General features: G+C 50.7%; 1 protein-coding gene across 1 annotated transcript in view; it reads right to left on the reverse strand.

Moving 5' to 3' along the window:
- The window catches only part of LOC147121528 (metabotropic glutamate receptor 1-like), a 564,257-nt gene that overhangs the window by 483,417 nt on the left and 65,450 nt on the right, over positions 1-15,390 (reverse strand). The window contains exon 2 of the mRNA XM_085977873.1: positions 1,343-1,592. Coding sequence (XP_085833999.1) covers positions 1,343-1,592 — 250 coding nt within the window. The remainder of the gene's footprint in view (positions 1-1,342; positions 1,593-15,390) is intronic.

Consider the following 15,390-nt stretch of genomic DNA (forward strand, 5'->3'; position numbering starts at 1 on the left):
ACAGTCTTAATAAATCTCTTAATTCTATTTTTAAGAGACCAGCGCTGTGGGAGCCAATGGCTGAAGGCCAATCTAAAAGCAGTTGAAACCTGACCCTATGCCTAAGAAATCAAAGTCTCCTCAATCTTTAATAAAAGTTGCCTTATGATAAATCTATAGCACCGAGTGCACCGAGAGCCTCACCCACCAGGAGCCCCTTGGGAGGAAAATCGTGAGAGGGATGCAGCCACGATTTCCCAAAGTGCACCCCAAGTGTAGTTTCAGAAAATCTTCTCTGCAGGACCAATTCTGGAATTCTTAACCTCCTAGCTTCTGGATCCAAGTTATAAGGCAGAAGCCGGTGATAATTCAATGAAAATAACCTGCCCACACTACCGAAAGGAGGGGAAAACACACACGCACACGGGAAACAAAACCATATTAAAAGTCTAGGCAAATAGCCACTGAATGCCAGATAAAGAAATAGATTAGACATGTATCTGACTGAGCTACTCCCAATGCTTGTGGGCAGTGAGCACGGGATACTGGGAAGAGGTCAGGTCCTGAATTTAAAGGCGGGTACAATACTAGCAACACAAAATGGGTAGCTTATTGTACTGCTGAAATACCACTGGATTCCGATATAACCGCTCCTAACCAAACTATCATCCAGTTCCGCATTTGTTGTTAAAATAAACAACTATAACACTGTACCAAATCCTTGTGATTTTGCTTTCCCGCTGCAGAATAGCTCCGTTATTGCACATGTTTGTGAATCAACAGGCAACCTGCAACTTTTGTTATTGGACAACCCTTTGGAATGGCTCGGCTTATCTTCAGGAGGTCAGCTTTAGTGAAGTTTTGCCCTTAATACTCGCACCCAGCTCTCCGCTATATGGGGCAATATTTACAAATTAATGTTCCTGGGGCAGAGCTTCTCACGATAGGAGTGAAGACAGGAAATTAATGAAAGACAAAAGAGAAAAAAACTTGCATTTATATAGCGCCTTTCATGACTTCAGGATGTCCCAAAGCGCTTCACAGCCAAAGAAGTACATGTGAAGAGTAGTCACTGTTGTAATGTAGGGAACTGACATGGGACACACTGACCTCACCCCTGAATTCCTGAGCTCCCCTCATGTGACCTATAGTGATGAGAGCATTGATTTATAAAATCTACACTATATATACTAAGGGAATATCTAGTAGCTCCATCACACAGTAATACGAAGGCAATATCTAGTTGTATCATTACATAGTAATACTAAGCAGATATATAGAAGCTCCATCACACTACAATACTAAGGGGATACATAATAGCATAACACAGTGATACCAGAAGTATAAAAAAAAATCTGCTTACCTGCCAATCAGTAGAAACTCTCCCAGTACCCCAAGTCTTCTCATTGCTATAAGTAGGCCTCTCACCGTCATCCCCTCACAGAAGCAGACAACAACTCTTGCCTTAGGCAGCCTTTCCCTTAATTTTCTCAGCAGTCTGTCAAAGGTTTTTTCCCCAGCGTTGCTGTAGATTTTACCTGAGTGCGCAATGCACAGTCCCTCCTGTGCAGCTAACTCCTTGAAAGCCTCCATCCCGCTCTCTCCGTAGTTTCCTAAAACAGAGATGAGATACTTTTGATTAATCTGGACTATGATGTTGTGGTGTCATGACATCACCGCTGTACACCATGTCAGCCAGCGGCTCAGTGGGTAGCTCTCTCTAGGTGGGAGGGGCTAGGGGTGAGCAGGTACTGCTGGGTGCTTGATTACTGCAGGGAGCTGGAGTGAGTTCGTAAGAAGTTGATGGTGGTTTTTTTTTCAGGTTTGAGGGCCTTTTTGGTCTTTAAACAACAGTCAGGTGGACCCGGAGAGGACAGTGTTCCCAGGATGAATTTAATCAGGGGAGAAAATGTTGGGGGAAGGGCGAAAAAAAGGCCCAAAGATTTAGGTCGGGATCCCAGGAGGTTTGGAAAAGAAAACACGGTGGTGGGTCAGTGCAAGGATAAGGAGATACAAGCTTGGGATATTATCCAGGTGGTACATGAGGACTGCAACAAGGGAAGCTGCTTTGCCTGCCGACCAAAGCTGAATGTTGGGTTTCAGGAGACAGTCAGTGGCCGAGAGGAGGTGGAAAGATTTTTAATTAGTTTGAAGTTTGGAGAAAAGTTCTTGGAGGTATTTCTGCTATATTCTGAAGAGGTGGTGGTCTCATTCTTAAACTGAAGACGATGTGCTAATAAAAAAGTTGGAGTCGTGGGACATTAAAGTTTGCTTGGGAATAAAGAGGAGATACTACCCAGGAACGCGGGTAGCAGATGGAACCCATTATGTAAAGGTGCGGTTCCCAGAGGGGGTGAAATCATTGCCGTATAGCATGAAATTCGAGATAATGGAAGGAATGCAGTACTTCTGGGTACTGCATGATAGCCAGGTGAAGGTTTGTTATTATTGTCTTGGACACGACCATCTTGTAAGAAGCTGTCCAGACTTGTACGGTTATAACTGCGACGAGTCTGGACACATCGCTCGGAGCTGCAAGGCAGAGAGCTGTGGGGTGTATCATAAAGGCCTCACCCACTGTGAGTGTGCGGCAGAAGGAAGCCCCTTGAGTGATGAAGAGATGGGAGAAGGCGAAGGAGAAGGAGGTGTGAGTGGAGCGGCTGGAGGAGCGGAGCAGGCAGAGGACACAGCTGGTGAATGGAAGGAGAAAAGAGCGCATGAAGAGGCAGAAAATTGCGGAGCAGAGAACAGGATGGAGATGGTGGAAAACACACCAAGTATGGTGGAAAAGGACAAAGACAGTAGTGAGCAGCACGGGTCGAGGGCAGAGACAAGACATTATATGGCTCGGCTCTCCCTAAAGAATCTGGTGTCCGCAGGGGGAGAAGAGGCGGGAGCGGGGTGTGGGGTAAGTGTAAGTACTTCAAAGAAAGACGGGGAGTCGGACATCTCGGGGAGCAGGAGGGGGCAAGACAAGGAAAGGGTGCAAGATGCAGGAGCCTTAAAGGAGCAGCAGGACGGGAGTGGGGAGACAAAGACGCCAGAAGGGAGCAAGATAGGTACAGATACGCCATTGTCCCAGAGAGAGAAGAAACATGGAGCAAGGGTCAGTGGTGGAGATGAGTCCGAAGAGAGTGGCACTGTTGGAGAAACCATGATAGCAGGAAAACTCTCTAAGAGATATTATGTATCTGATGAGGAGCAGGGACGGGAGGTTACAGAAGAGCTCGAGAGTGAGGAGTCAGAGAGGGACAGAGACATGGAAGTGAGAGATGGGGTGGCATTGTGTGGAAAGGGAAAGGTTAGTGAGGGGCAGAAGAAAGGAGAAGGGACAGCTCCTTGGCCCAAACCTAATGTAAGGAAAAGGCTGAAACTGCAGGGAAGGTTCAAACAGGGGGTGAAAAAGAGCCAGTTGCTACTGGAGAAAGCAGCAGCTGCCCGGAAAGTTGGGAAGAAACATGAGAGGAGGGAAGGGCCAGAGATTAAATGATGGAGGGATCATCAGGCACACTTCCCTTATTCAGAGTCATGATTACTGATCAATTTTTAAAGTACAATAGATTAGTATATGTTATGGGAGACAAATTAAATGTCAGGTTTTGATGTTAATGTGTGGTGGAGGAATGGCTGTGCAGAGCAGCGGAATGGATTTGTATGATACAATGGAATGATCATGATGTTGTAAATCTTTTTAATGTTCAATAAATAATATATTAAAAAAAGGTGGATAGCACTCTCACCTCTGAGTTCATGAAGGTTGTTGGTTCAAGTCCCACTCCAGAGCACAAAAATCTAGGCTGACACTCCAGCACAGTACTGAGAGAGTGCTGCACTGTCAGAGATGCCGTCTTTTGAATGAGACATTAAACCAAGAGCCTGTCTGCTTTCTCAAGTGGACACAAATGACGACATGGCACTATTTTGAAGAAGAGCAGGAGAGTACTCTCGGTGTCCTAGCCAACATTTATCCCTCAATCAATATCACTAAAAAACAGATTGTGGTAAACCACGTTCACTATCGTTAGCACTGTTCACCACTGTTCGTTATAACTGTATCACTGACCACTATTGTATCACGGTACGAGGTCGCCTCTTGCCACACTGCTATACCTGGGATGACCACTGCCGACTCCGCCTTGGCTCCACCCACCAGGCCAGGTATAAAGGTGAGCGACTGGCTGGTATTCCTCCTGCTTGGATCGGATCACCCACGAGAGTGGGCTGTTATTTAGTCAATAAAAACCTTTAGTCACCTTCGTAACTCTTCGCCTTTTATTGGAGGAATTGATAGGTATATCAATTGGTGCCTTATCCGGTGTTGATGCTGGTGTTTGCGTGGTCGGCGAGGGCTCGTGGGGTTCCGGCATGCCGTCTACCTGGACTGAGGTTGGGGGGGGTGGTGGCGGTGTTTCCGGATCGGCTGAGGGTGCGAGGTCTCGTAGGGAGACAGTGTCCTCCCGCCCGTCTGGGTACGCCACGTAGGCGTACTGGGGGTTGGCGTGCAGGAGGTTCACCCTCTCGACCAGGGGGTCCGTTTTATGGGTCCTCACGTGTTTCCGCAGCCAGACCGGCCCCGGGGCGGTCAGCCAGGTTGGTAGAGTGGTTCCCGTAGTCGACTTCCTGGGGAAAACGAACATTCGTTCATGGGGGGTGGTGTTAGTGGCCGTGCAAAGTAATGACCGGATGGAGTGCAGCGCTGTCGGGAGGACTTCTTGCCAGCGGGAGGTTGGGAGGCCCTTAGACTTTAAGGCTAAGAGGACGGCCTTCCATACCGTCGCGTTCTCTCTTTCCACCTGACCGTTACCTCTGGGGTTGTAGCTGGTGGTCCTGCTTGCTGCAATACCTCTCTCTAGGAGGTATTGCCGGAGTTCCTCACTCATGAAGGAGGAGCCCCGGTCGCTGTGTATATAGTTCGGGAACCCGAACAAGGCGAAGAGGGCATTCAGGCACTTAATGACCGTGCTACTGGTCATGTCGGGGCAGGGGAAGGCAAAGGGGAAACGGGAGTACTCATCAACGATGTTGAGGAAGTACACATTACGGTCAGAGGACGGGAGGGGCCCCTTAAAGTCGATGCTCAGGCGCTCGAAGGGGCGGGTGGCCTTGATCAGGCTTGCTCGGTCTGGCCTATAGAAGTGCGGTTTGCACTCCGCACAGGTCTGGCAGTTCCTGGTCATGGTCCTGACCTCCTCGATGGAGTAGGTCAGGTTGCGGGCCTTAATGAAATGGTAGAGTCTGGTGACTCCGGGGTGGCAGAGCTGGTCGTGGAGGGTCTGAAGCCTATCGATATGCGCGCTGGCGCATGTCATTCGTGAAAGGGCATCAGGGGATTCGTTCAGCTTGCCTGGCCGGTACAAGATCTCATAATCGTAGGTGGAGAGCTCGATTCTCCATCTCAAAATCTTGTCATTCTTGATTTTGCCCTTCAGCTTGTTATTAAACATGAAAGCCACCGAACGCTGGTCGGTGAGGAGGGTAAATCGTTTGCCTGCCAGGTAGTGCCTCCAGCGCCGTACTGCCTCCACGATCGCCTGGGCCTCTTTCTCGACCGACGAATGTCGGATCTCGGGGCCCTGTAGGGTCCTTGAGAAGAAGGCCACTGGCCTCCCCTCCTGGTTTAGGGTGGCGGCTAAGGCGAAGTCGGAGGCGTCGCTCTCCACCTGAAAGGGGATGGACTCGTCCACTGCGTGCATCGTGGCCTTGGCTATGTCTCCCTTAATGAGGGAGAAGGCCGCGCACGCCTCCTCCGTGAGGGGGAAGGAAGTGGCTTTCAGGAGGGGTCTGGCTTTGTCCGCGTAATTGGGTACCCATTGGGCATAGTAGGCGAAAAGCCCCAGGGTTCTCCTAAGTGCTTTAGGGCAGTGGGGGAGGGGTAGCTCCATGAGGGGGCGCATTCTTTCTGGGTCGGGGCCGATGATTCCGTTCTCCACTACGCAGCCGAGGATGGCAAGGCGCGTGGTGTTAAACACGCATTTCTCCTTATTGTAGGTGAGGTTCAGCCGTTGGGCCGTACGGAGGAATTTCTCCAGATTCGCGTCATGTTCCTGCTGGTCGCGGCCGCAGATAGTGACGTTATCTAGGTAGGGGAATGTAGCCTGCAGTTCGTTCTGGTCAACCATCTGGTCCATCTCCCTTTGGAAGACCGAGACCCCATTAGTGACACCGAAGGGGACCCTAAGGAAGTGGTATAGGCGCCCATTCGCCTCGAAGGCGGTATACTGGCGGTCCTCAGGGTGGATAGGGAGTTGGTGGTAGGCCGACTTCAGGTCGATGGTCGAGAATACTTTATACTGTGCAATCTGATTGACCATGTCAGATATGCGGGGGAGGGGGTATGCGTCCAGCTGGGTATATCTGTTTATGGTCTGGCTGTAGTCGATGACCAGGCGGTTTTTATCGCCGGTCTTTACGACTACGACCTGGGCACGCCAGGGGCTGCTGCTCCCCTCGATAATGCCCTCTTTCAGGAGGCGCCGCACCTCAGAGCTAATGAAGGCTCTGTCCCCGGCGCTATACCGCCTGCTTTTGGTAGCGACGGGTTTGCAGTCAGGGGTAAGGTTAGCAAACAGAGAGGGTGGCGGGACCTTGAGGGTGGAGAGGCTGCAGGTGTTACGCGGTGGGCGGTTTAACGTTTGCTGGTTGTTGACTGTGAGTGGGGGGAGGGGTCCACCGTATGCTAGGGTTACGCTTTGGAGGTGGGATTGGAAGTCCAGCCCTAGTAGGACGGCAGCGCAGAGATGGGGGAGGACGAGGAGTTTAAAGTTTTTATACTCCGTGCCCTTAACCGACAGGGTCACGACACAGTAGCCGCTGATGTCCGTGGCGTGGGACCTCGATGCCATCGAGATTCGGCTGCGCGTTGGTAGGACAGAGAGGGAGTAGTGGCTCACCGTGTCTGGGTGGATGAAGCTCTCCGTGCTTCCGCTGTCGAACAGGCAGGTCGTGGCGTGGCCGTTCACTTTGATGTCCATCATTGACTTGGACAGATGGTGCGGGCGGGCTTGGTCCAGGGTGACGGAAGCTAGTGTGTAGCTGAGCGAGTCGTTGTCATCTGCGGGCGAGGCGGTCGGGCGTGGTGAGTAAAATGGCGTCTCCCACGAGGTAGGGCCCCATGAGGCACTATTGGGGTCGGTTGCCTTAATCAAAGATGGCCGCCCCCATGACTCATGTGTGGGGATGCTGGCCTCAGTTGCCCTAAACAAAGATGGCCGCCCCCATGACTCATGTGTGGGGATGCTGGCCTCAGTTGCCCTAAACGAAGATGGCCGCCCCCATAGTTCGCATGCGGCACTGCTGGCCTCTGAGGATCCGCTCCTGCAGGCCTTGGAGAAGTGGCCTTTCTTCAGGCAGGTTCTACATATGGAGTTCTTGGCTGGGCAGCGCGACCTCGGGTGCTTCTCCTGGCCACAAAAAAAACAGCCGGCGGCCCGATCGCGGATGCCCGATGTCGGGGCCGGTGCCGGGGGTGGCGGGGCCGGTCGGGTCCGGGACGCCGACGCAGAGGTAGGTCCCGGGGGCGGCGCTGGGAAGGGTGCTGTGGTAGGGGTCGGGCCCGAGTCCCAGGGTCGCGAGCAGTACCTGGTGAATGCTTCCTGATCTTGGTGGGCCACTTCCAGGGAGATAGCGAGGGCTTCAGCTTTTTCCATGCTGAGGTCTTTAGCTTCCAGCAGTCTTTGCCGTGAGTACTCGGACCGTAGGCCTTTCAGGAATGCGTCGCGGATATTATCTTCAGTATTTTCGGCTGCCGACACCGATTTAAAGTCACAGTTCCTGGCGAGTGCATATAGCGCCTGTGAGAATTCGGCTACTGATTCTCCTGGCTGTTGCGGCCGTGATCTTAGGAGGTGCCTAGCGTACATGTAGTTTACCGGGGTCCGGTACTTCTGTTTCAGCAGGTTGATGGCGGTCTCGTAGGTAGTCATGTCCTCGATGAGAGTGTATACTCTCGGGCTCAGTTGTGCCTGCAGGACACTTAGTTTGGATGCCTGAGGGACGCTGGATTCTCTCAGGTATGATTCGAAGCAGACCAGCCAGTGTTTAAAGTCTGCGGCTGAGTTTGCTGCTCGTGGGTTCAGGTCCAGGTACGGCGGTCTGAGGGCTCGCAGCCAAGCTGGCTGGTGTGGCTGTGCTCCTGGGAGCTGCGCTGGTGGCTCCTCCGCCGGTTGTGACTCGTTGTCGGACATCATTAAATTTAGTCAATAAAATTGATATACCTATCAATTCCTCCAATAAAAGGCGAAGAGTTACGAAGGTGACTAAAGGTTTTTATTGACTAAATAACAGCCCACTCTCGTGGGTGATCCGATCCAAGCAGGAGGAATACCAGCCAGTCGCTCACCTTTATACCTGGCCTGGTGGGTGGAGCCAAGGCGGAGTCGGCAGTGGTCATCCCAGGTATAGCAGTGTGGCAAGAGGCGACCTCGTACCGTGATACAATAGTGGTCAGTGATACAGTTATAACGAACAGTGGTGAACAGTGCTAACGATAGTGAACGTGGTTTACCACACAGATTATCTGGTCATTTATCTCATTTCTGTTCGTGGGATTTTGCTGTTAGCAAATTGGCTGCTGTGTTTCCTACAGTACAAGAGTGAATTCACTTATAAAGTATTTTGTTAGCCATAAAGCATTTTGGGGCAGCCTGAGGTCATGAATGGCACTTTATAAATGTAAGTGTCCTCGGCCCAAAAATCTTCAGCCGCTTTATCAATGACCTTCCCTCCAACATAAGGTCAGGAATGGGGATGTTCACTGATGAATGCAAAGTGTTCAGTGCCATTCACAACTCCTCAGATAATGAAGCAATCCATGCCCGCATGCAACAAGACCTGGACGACGTTCAGGCTTGGGCTGATAAGTGGCAGGTAACATTCGCGCCACAGAAGTGCCAGGCAATGACTATCTCCAACAAGCGAGAGTCTAACCACCTCCCCATGACATTCAACGGTATTACCATCGTTGAATCCCCCACCATCAACATCCTGGGGGTCACCATTGACCAGAAACTTAACTGGACCAGCCACATAAATACTGTGGCAAAATGAGCAGGTCAGAGGCTTGGTATTCTGCGGCGAGTGTCTCACCTCCTGACTCCCCAAAGCCTTTCCATCATCTACAAGGCACAGGTCAGGAGTGTGATGGAATACTCTCCACTTGCCTGGATGAGTGCAGCTCCACCAACACTCAAGAAGCTCGACACCATCCAGGACAAAGCAGCCCGCTTGATTGGCACCCCATCTACCACCTTAAACATTCATTCCCTCCACCACTGGTGTACCGTGGCTGCAGTGTGTACCATCTACAAGATGCACTGCAGCAACTCGCCAAGGCTTCTTCATCAGCACCTCCCAAGCCCACGACCTCTTTCATCTAGAAGGACAAGGGCAGCAGGCACATGGGAACACCACCACCTCCAAGTTCCCCTCCAAGTCACACATCATCCTGACTTAGAAGTATATTGCCGATCCTTCATTGTCACTGGGACAATATCCTGGAACTCCCTCCCTAACAGCACTATGGGAGCACCTTCATCACACGGACTGCAGCAGTTCAAGAAGGCGGTTCACCACCACCTTCTCAAGGGCAACTAGGGATGGGCAACAAGTGCTGGCCTTGCCAGCGACACACATCCCATAAATTAATTTTTAAAAAGTCTTGCTTTTTTCTTTATTAAATACAAAAACAGGGTTAAAATTAAACTGCTTATATGTTTTAAAAACCACTTCCATTAGTATTTAACAAACCTGTAATGTCTAGTGACCAAATGCTGATTCACCAGGTTGTTATACCCTAGATTTAAATGTTGAGAACACTTCATATGTACAACATTGCTTTGTGCACTAGTTCAATGAGGTTGTGACTGAATTTGGGCTGGATTATCCTGGGTCCCACCAGCACGGTGAGGGGGGGGCACCCGGGAGGCAGTGGGAAACCCAGAAGTTTGAGTTTCCAAGCATGCTGTGGAGTTTTAACTCCAGAGCGTGCATGTGACGGAAAGGGCAGGTTTCCTGCCCGGAAATCAGCCGAATTGACAGGCTGACTTCCAGTCGTACAGGGAACGCAGAGCAGGAGGCCACAGGACCATGTAGGTGCTGGGCCCAAGATGGTGGGGAGAAGGTTCCAAGGCCGGGGTGGGGGGCGGGGGGGGGGGGTGGTGGTGTGCTTCCATTCCCGATGGGTCCGATCCCCCAGGGGCGGGGGGGGGGGGAGGGGCTCCCACCTCACGAGGCGGGGTCTGATCCCCAACCCCGGGGCTAAGACACGATCCCTGGGGGCATCTGAACCCCGACCCGGGGGGTGCGGGCTGCTGGTGGTGGAGCTGAGGAGTCTGTGAGGAAGCACTCCTGCTCCTCCATGCTATGCGTCAGCTGTGGCTCAATGGGTAGCACTCTCACCTCTGAGTCAGAAGGTTGTGGGTTCAAATCCCACTCGCGGGACATAAATCTAGGCTGACGGTCCCGTGCAGTGCTGAGGGGAGCATTGCACTGTTAGAGGTGCTGACTTTCAGATGAGATGTTAAACCGAGGCCCTGTCTGCTCTCTCAGCTGGACGTAAAAGATCCCAAGGCACTATTTCGAAGAAGAGCAGGGGAGTTATCCCCGGTGTCCTGGCCAATATTTATCCCTCAATCCACAGAATAAAAACAGATGATCTGGTCATTATCACATTACTGTTTGTGGGAGCTTGCTGTGCGCAAATTGGCTGCCGCGTTTCCCACATTACAACAGTGACTGCACTTTTGTGTCCGGCAGTCATGAAAGGCGCTATATAAATGCAAGTCTTTCTTTCTTTTTCTTTCTCCCAGCCCACAAGGATTGCTCCCCAAGGCTGAGGCCGCCTCATTGCAGCCACTGGGAATCACGAGCCCCGGGATCGCCGTCCGCCTGCAGTAAAACCGACAAAGCAGGTTAAAGTAGAGGTTTCAGGACTCATTATAATATTTAAATTGGCAAACCACCTCCTGGCAGCCGGTTGGCAGCCCACCCCGCCTGAGTGAAAGGTGAAAGTGGGCGGGTTGGAGGCAGGTTGGGAGTCGGGTTTTATACCTTTACAACTTTCACTTCCCCCCCACCCGTTCTTACCTGTGAAAATTCCCAGCCATTACCTTTGTCTGTTTTTGGTTTAGTGGCTGTCCCTTTAAATCCAGCCAGCTTACACAAGCAGTCTGCAGTTCAGATTCCTGCACCAAACTTAACCTGAGACAATGCTGCACGTTTCATTAGGCTGAGGAGAGAAACAATTCGAATGCGACCAGTGCTGTGTGATTAGTTGTGTTGGTACATGACTGACAGATTCTTTTAAATATCAGAGCTGGGGCAGTCAAAGTCCAGGAAGTGCCAGTAACTCTCTGCAGGATAAAAAAAATTAATTGATTCTCCTTGACCTGGATTGGGGTAGTTGGAAATCAGAAGAGGGGGCAGTTGAGAAATCCAATGGAAAAAGAGGATTTGAAATCTCAAGGGGAGCATCAACATTTATATACAGAGCCCCTAATGTAGAAAAATATTCCAAGGCACTTCGCAGAGGCATAATCAGTCAAAAATAGACACCGAGCCAAAGAAGGAGATATTAGGAGGGGTGACCAAGCGCTTGATCAAAGAATTGAGGCAGTGGTGGAGGTGGAGAGGCGGAGAGAGGGAATTCCAGTTTGAAATTCCTTAAAGAAAGGATTACTTAAAAGTTATTTGCAAAGAGTTAGCTTAATTCTTAGAGTTGTAATACTTTGTCTATTTGACGAGTTAGTTAGAAGGAATCCAACTGTAAATATGTAACTGAATTTTATCACTGTTACTCAAGAGCTTGTTTATTTTCAGGTAAAATAAATTAACTAATTTTAAACTTAAAATGCTGCCCATCGCTTTTGAAGATTGGAACAGCTTATGGAGGTCCAAGATAAATCCAGTAATTAAAATCAATTACCAGACAGGGTTTGCTTTACCAACAGCTTACCTAAATCTCAAGCAAGGCTAGATACTCTTGAAGATATGGGAAATGGGGACTCGCCCTGAAATAACCTCGGATAAGACAGTTAGAAGTGGCCCAAAGTTCCAACATCAGTTCGTCACCCAATTATGAATTTAAATTGGTAAATGCCTCTGCTAAAATAGAAAGAGAAAATAATTGAAGATGCAAACGTGTGAAGTATTAGACCACTAATATCCACTTTGAGGATGTAACAGACAGGGTGGATAAAGGGGAACCAGTAGATGTAGTGTATTTGGATTTCCAGAAGGCATTCGATAAGGTGCCACATAAAAGGTTACTGCACAAGATAAGAGTGCACGGGGTTCGGGGTAATATATTGGCATGGATAGGGGATTGGCTAACTAACAGAAAACAGAGAGTTGGCATAAATGGGTCATTTTCCGGTTGGTAGCCAGTAACTAGTGGGGTGCCACAGGGATCAGTGCTGGGGCCGCAACTATTTACAATCTACATTAATGACTTGGATGAAGGGACCGAGTGTACTATAGCCAAATTTGTGATGATACAAAGATAGGTGCGTTAGCAAGTTCTGAGGAGGACACAAGGGCCTCGATTTTCATTGGGCCGTGAGGCGGGCTTTGAGGCGAGTGGGGGGTTAAAATCGCAAGAAATGGCGGGTGGGACCCCCCCCCCCGCCTTGCTCCCGACTCTCAGGCAATTTTAACTCAGGCGTGTCTCATAGAAACATAGAAACATAGAAGATAGGAGCAGGAGTAGGCCATTCGGCCCTTCGAGCCTGCTCCGCCATTCAATGAGATCATGGCTGATCATCCAAATTCAGTGCCCTGTCCCTGCCTTCTCCCCATATCCCTTGATCCCTTTAGCCTCAAAATATATCCAACTCTTTCTTGAATATATTTAATGAACTGGCCTCCACCGCCCTCTGTGGCAGAGAATTCCACAGGTTCACCATTCTCTGGGTGAAGAAATTCCTCCTCATTTCAGTCCTAAATGGCTTACCCCTTATCCTTAGACTATGACCCCTGGTTCTGGACTCCCCGGCCATCAGAAACATCCTTTCTGCATCTAGTCTGTCCAGACCTGACAGAATTTTATAGGTTTCGATGAGATCCCCTCTCAATCTTCTAAACTCCAGTGAGTATAAGCCCAATTGACACAATCTCTCCTCATACGTCATTCCTGCCAACCCAGGTATCAGCCTGGTGAATCTTCGCTGCACTCCCTCCATGGCAAGAACGTCTTTCCTCAGGTAAGGTAACCAAAACTGCACACAATACTCAAGGTGCGGTCTCACCAAGGCCCTGTACAACTGCAGCAAGACATCCTTGTTCTTGTACTCGAACCCTCTTGCTACGAAGGCCAACATACCATTTGCCTTCTTAACCGCCTGCTGCACCTGCATGCTATAGCCAAATTTGTGATGATACAAAGATAGGTGCGTTAGCAAGTTCTGAGGCGGACACAAGGGCCTCGATTTTCATTGGGCCGTGAGGCAGGCTTTGAGGTCTCTTTGCACTTCCTCTTCTCCCAATCTATTGCCATTCAAATAATAATCTGCCTTCCTGTTTTTGCCACCAAAGTGGATAACCTCACATTTATCCACATTATAGTGCATTTGCCATGTTTCTGCCCAATCACCCAACCTGTCCAAATCGTACTGGAGTTTCATGACATCCTCCTCACAGCACACCCTCCCACCCAGCTTTGTGTCATCTGCAAATTTGGAGATATTACATCCAATTCCCTCGTCCAGATCATTAATATATATTGTGAACAGCTGGGGTCCTAGGACTGATCCTTGCCGTACCCCACTAGTCACTGCATGCCACTCGGAAAACGACCCGTTTATTCCAACTCTTTGCTTTCTGTCCGCCAACCCGTTCTCTATCCAAGTCAATACCTTGCCCCCAATCCCATGTGCCTTAATTTTGCACGCTAACCTCTTATGCGGTGTGGTAAACCACTGTTATTGTATATTGTTACCTCTGGGTGGTGCTGTGTACCAAGGCATGCCTCAGCTGACTCCGCCCACATGACCAGGTACAAAGGTGGGGGTTTCGCCGACTCACTTCCTTCTTGGAACCAGCCACCCACGAGAGGCATGCTCTGTTCTCTAGTTAATAAAAGCCTTTTCATCACCTTCCTGATTCATCGTCTTTTATGGAGTAATTGATAAGCGTATCAATTTTATTAACTAGAAGTAAAATGGCGACACCTGAACAGCAACAACAGCAGGCGTTGCTGCGAGCCCTCAGACCGGCATGCTGGACCTCGACCCTCAAGCAGCGGGTTCATCAACCAATTTCGAACACTAGCTGAGCTGCTTTGAATCCTTCCTAGGAGCCTCCGCCGTGACATCGGAGGAGAATAAACTAAAATTTTTGACCGCCCAGGTGAGCCCTCAAGTATATACGCTCATCCGGAACGCTACTACGTACACGGCGGCCCTCGAACTACTAAAAGGGCAATACACGCGCCGAGTGAACACGATTTACGCCAGACACCTCTTGGGATCCCGCAGGCAGCAACCGGGGGAATCGGTAGAGGCATTTTTACGGGCGTTACAGACACTCTGCAGAGACTGCGACTGTAAGGAGGTAACGGCTGCGGGGCACGCGGAGGGACTTACTTGTGATGCCTTCGTCAGGGGCCTCCAGTCCGACTACTCCCGGCAGAGACTGCTCGAAAGCAAGGAGCTCGACCTGAAGATGGCCGTAGCCCTTGCGCTCTCGCTAGATGCGGCCCACCGAAACCTCGAAGCATACTCACGTAACGGCGCTGCGCCATGGCCATCGCGACCGTGGGACATGGGACCGCCGCCCCCGGCACCAACTGCTGCAGCGATGTCCCGAAATCAACTGGGACAGCCGCCCCCGGTAAGAACCGCAGCGATGCCCCGTAACCAGGCCCAAAAATGCTATTTCTGTGGCCAGTTAAAACACCCTAGAGCGCACTGCCCGGCTAAGACCGCTACCTGCTCGGGCTGCGGGAAGAAAGGCCATTACGCCAATGCCTGCAGGGGGAAACCAGCGAATGCCAGCAGCGCCGCGTGCGAACCATGGGGGCAGCCATCTTATCCGCCATTTTGTGCACCTCCGGCCGCATGGCCGCCGCCATTTTATCCGCCGCACTCAACCGCCACTTCGTCTCCGGACTCGACCACCGTCTCGTCGGACGACCATACCGACTCACTAAGCCATACACTGGCCTCCGTTACGCTGGATCAAGCCCTCCCTCATCATCTATCCAGCTCCATGATGGATATCACGGTAAACGGCCGCGCCACCACTTGCCTAATCGACAGCGGGAGCACAGAGAGTTTTATTCACCCAGACACGGTACGTAGCCACTCCCTCACGGTCCTGCCGACGCGCCATCGGATTTCTATGGCGTCCAAGTCCCATTCAATGGACGTCGGTGGCTACTGTGTGGTGACCCTTTCGGTTGGGGGCACAGAATATAAA

Source organism: Somniosus microcephalus, chromosome 3, assembly GCF_052327205.1.
Source record: "Somniosus microcephalus isolate GS21.2 chromosome 3, FLI_Smic_1.0, whole genome shotgun sequence".
NCBI classification, from domain to species: domain Eukaryota; kingdom Metazoa; phylum Chordata; class Chondrichthyes; order Squaliformes; family Somniosidae; genus Somniosus; species Somniosus microcephalus.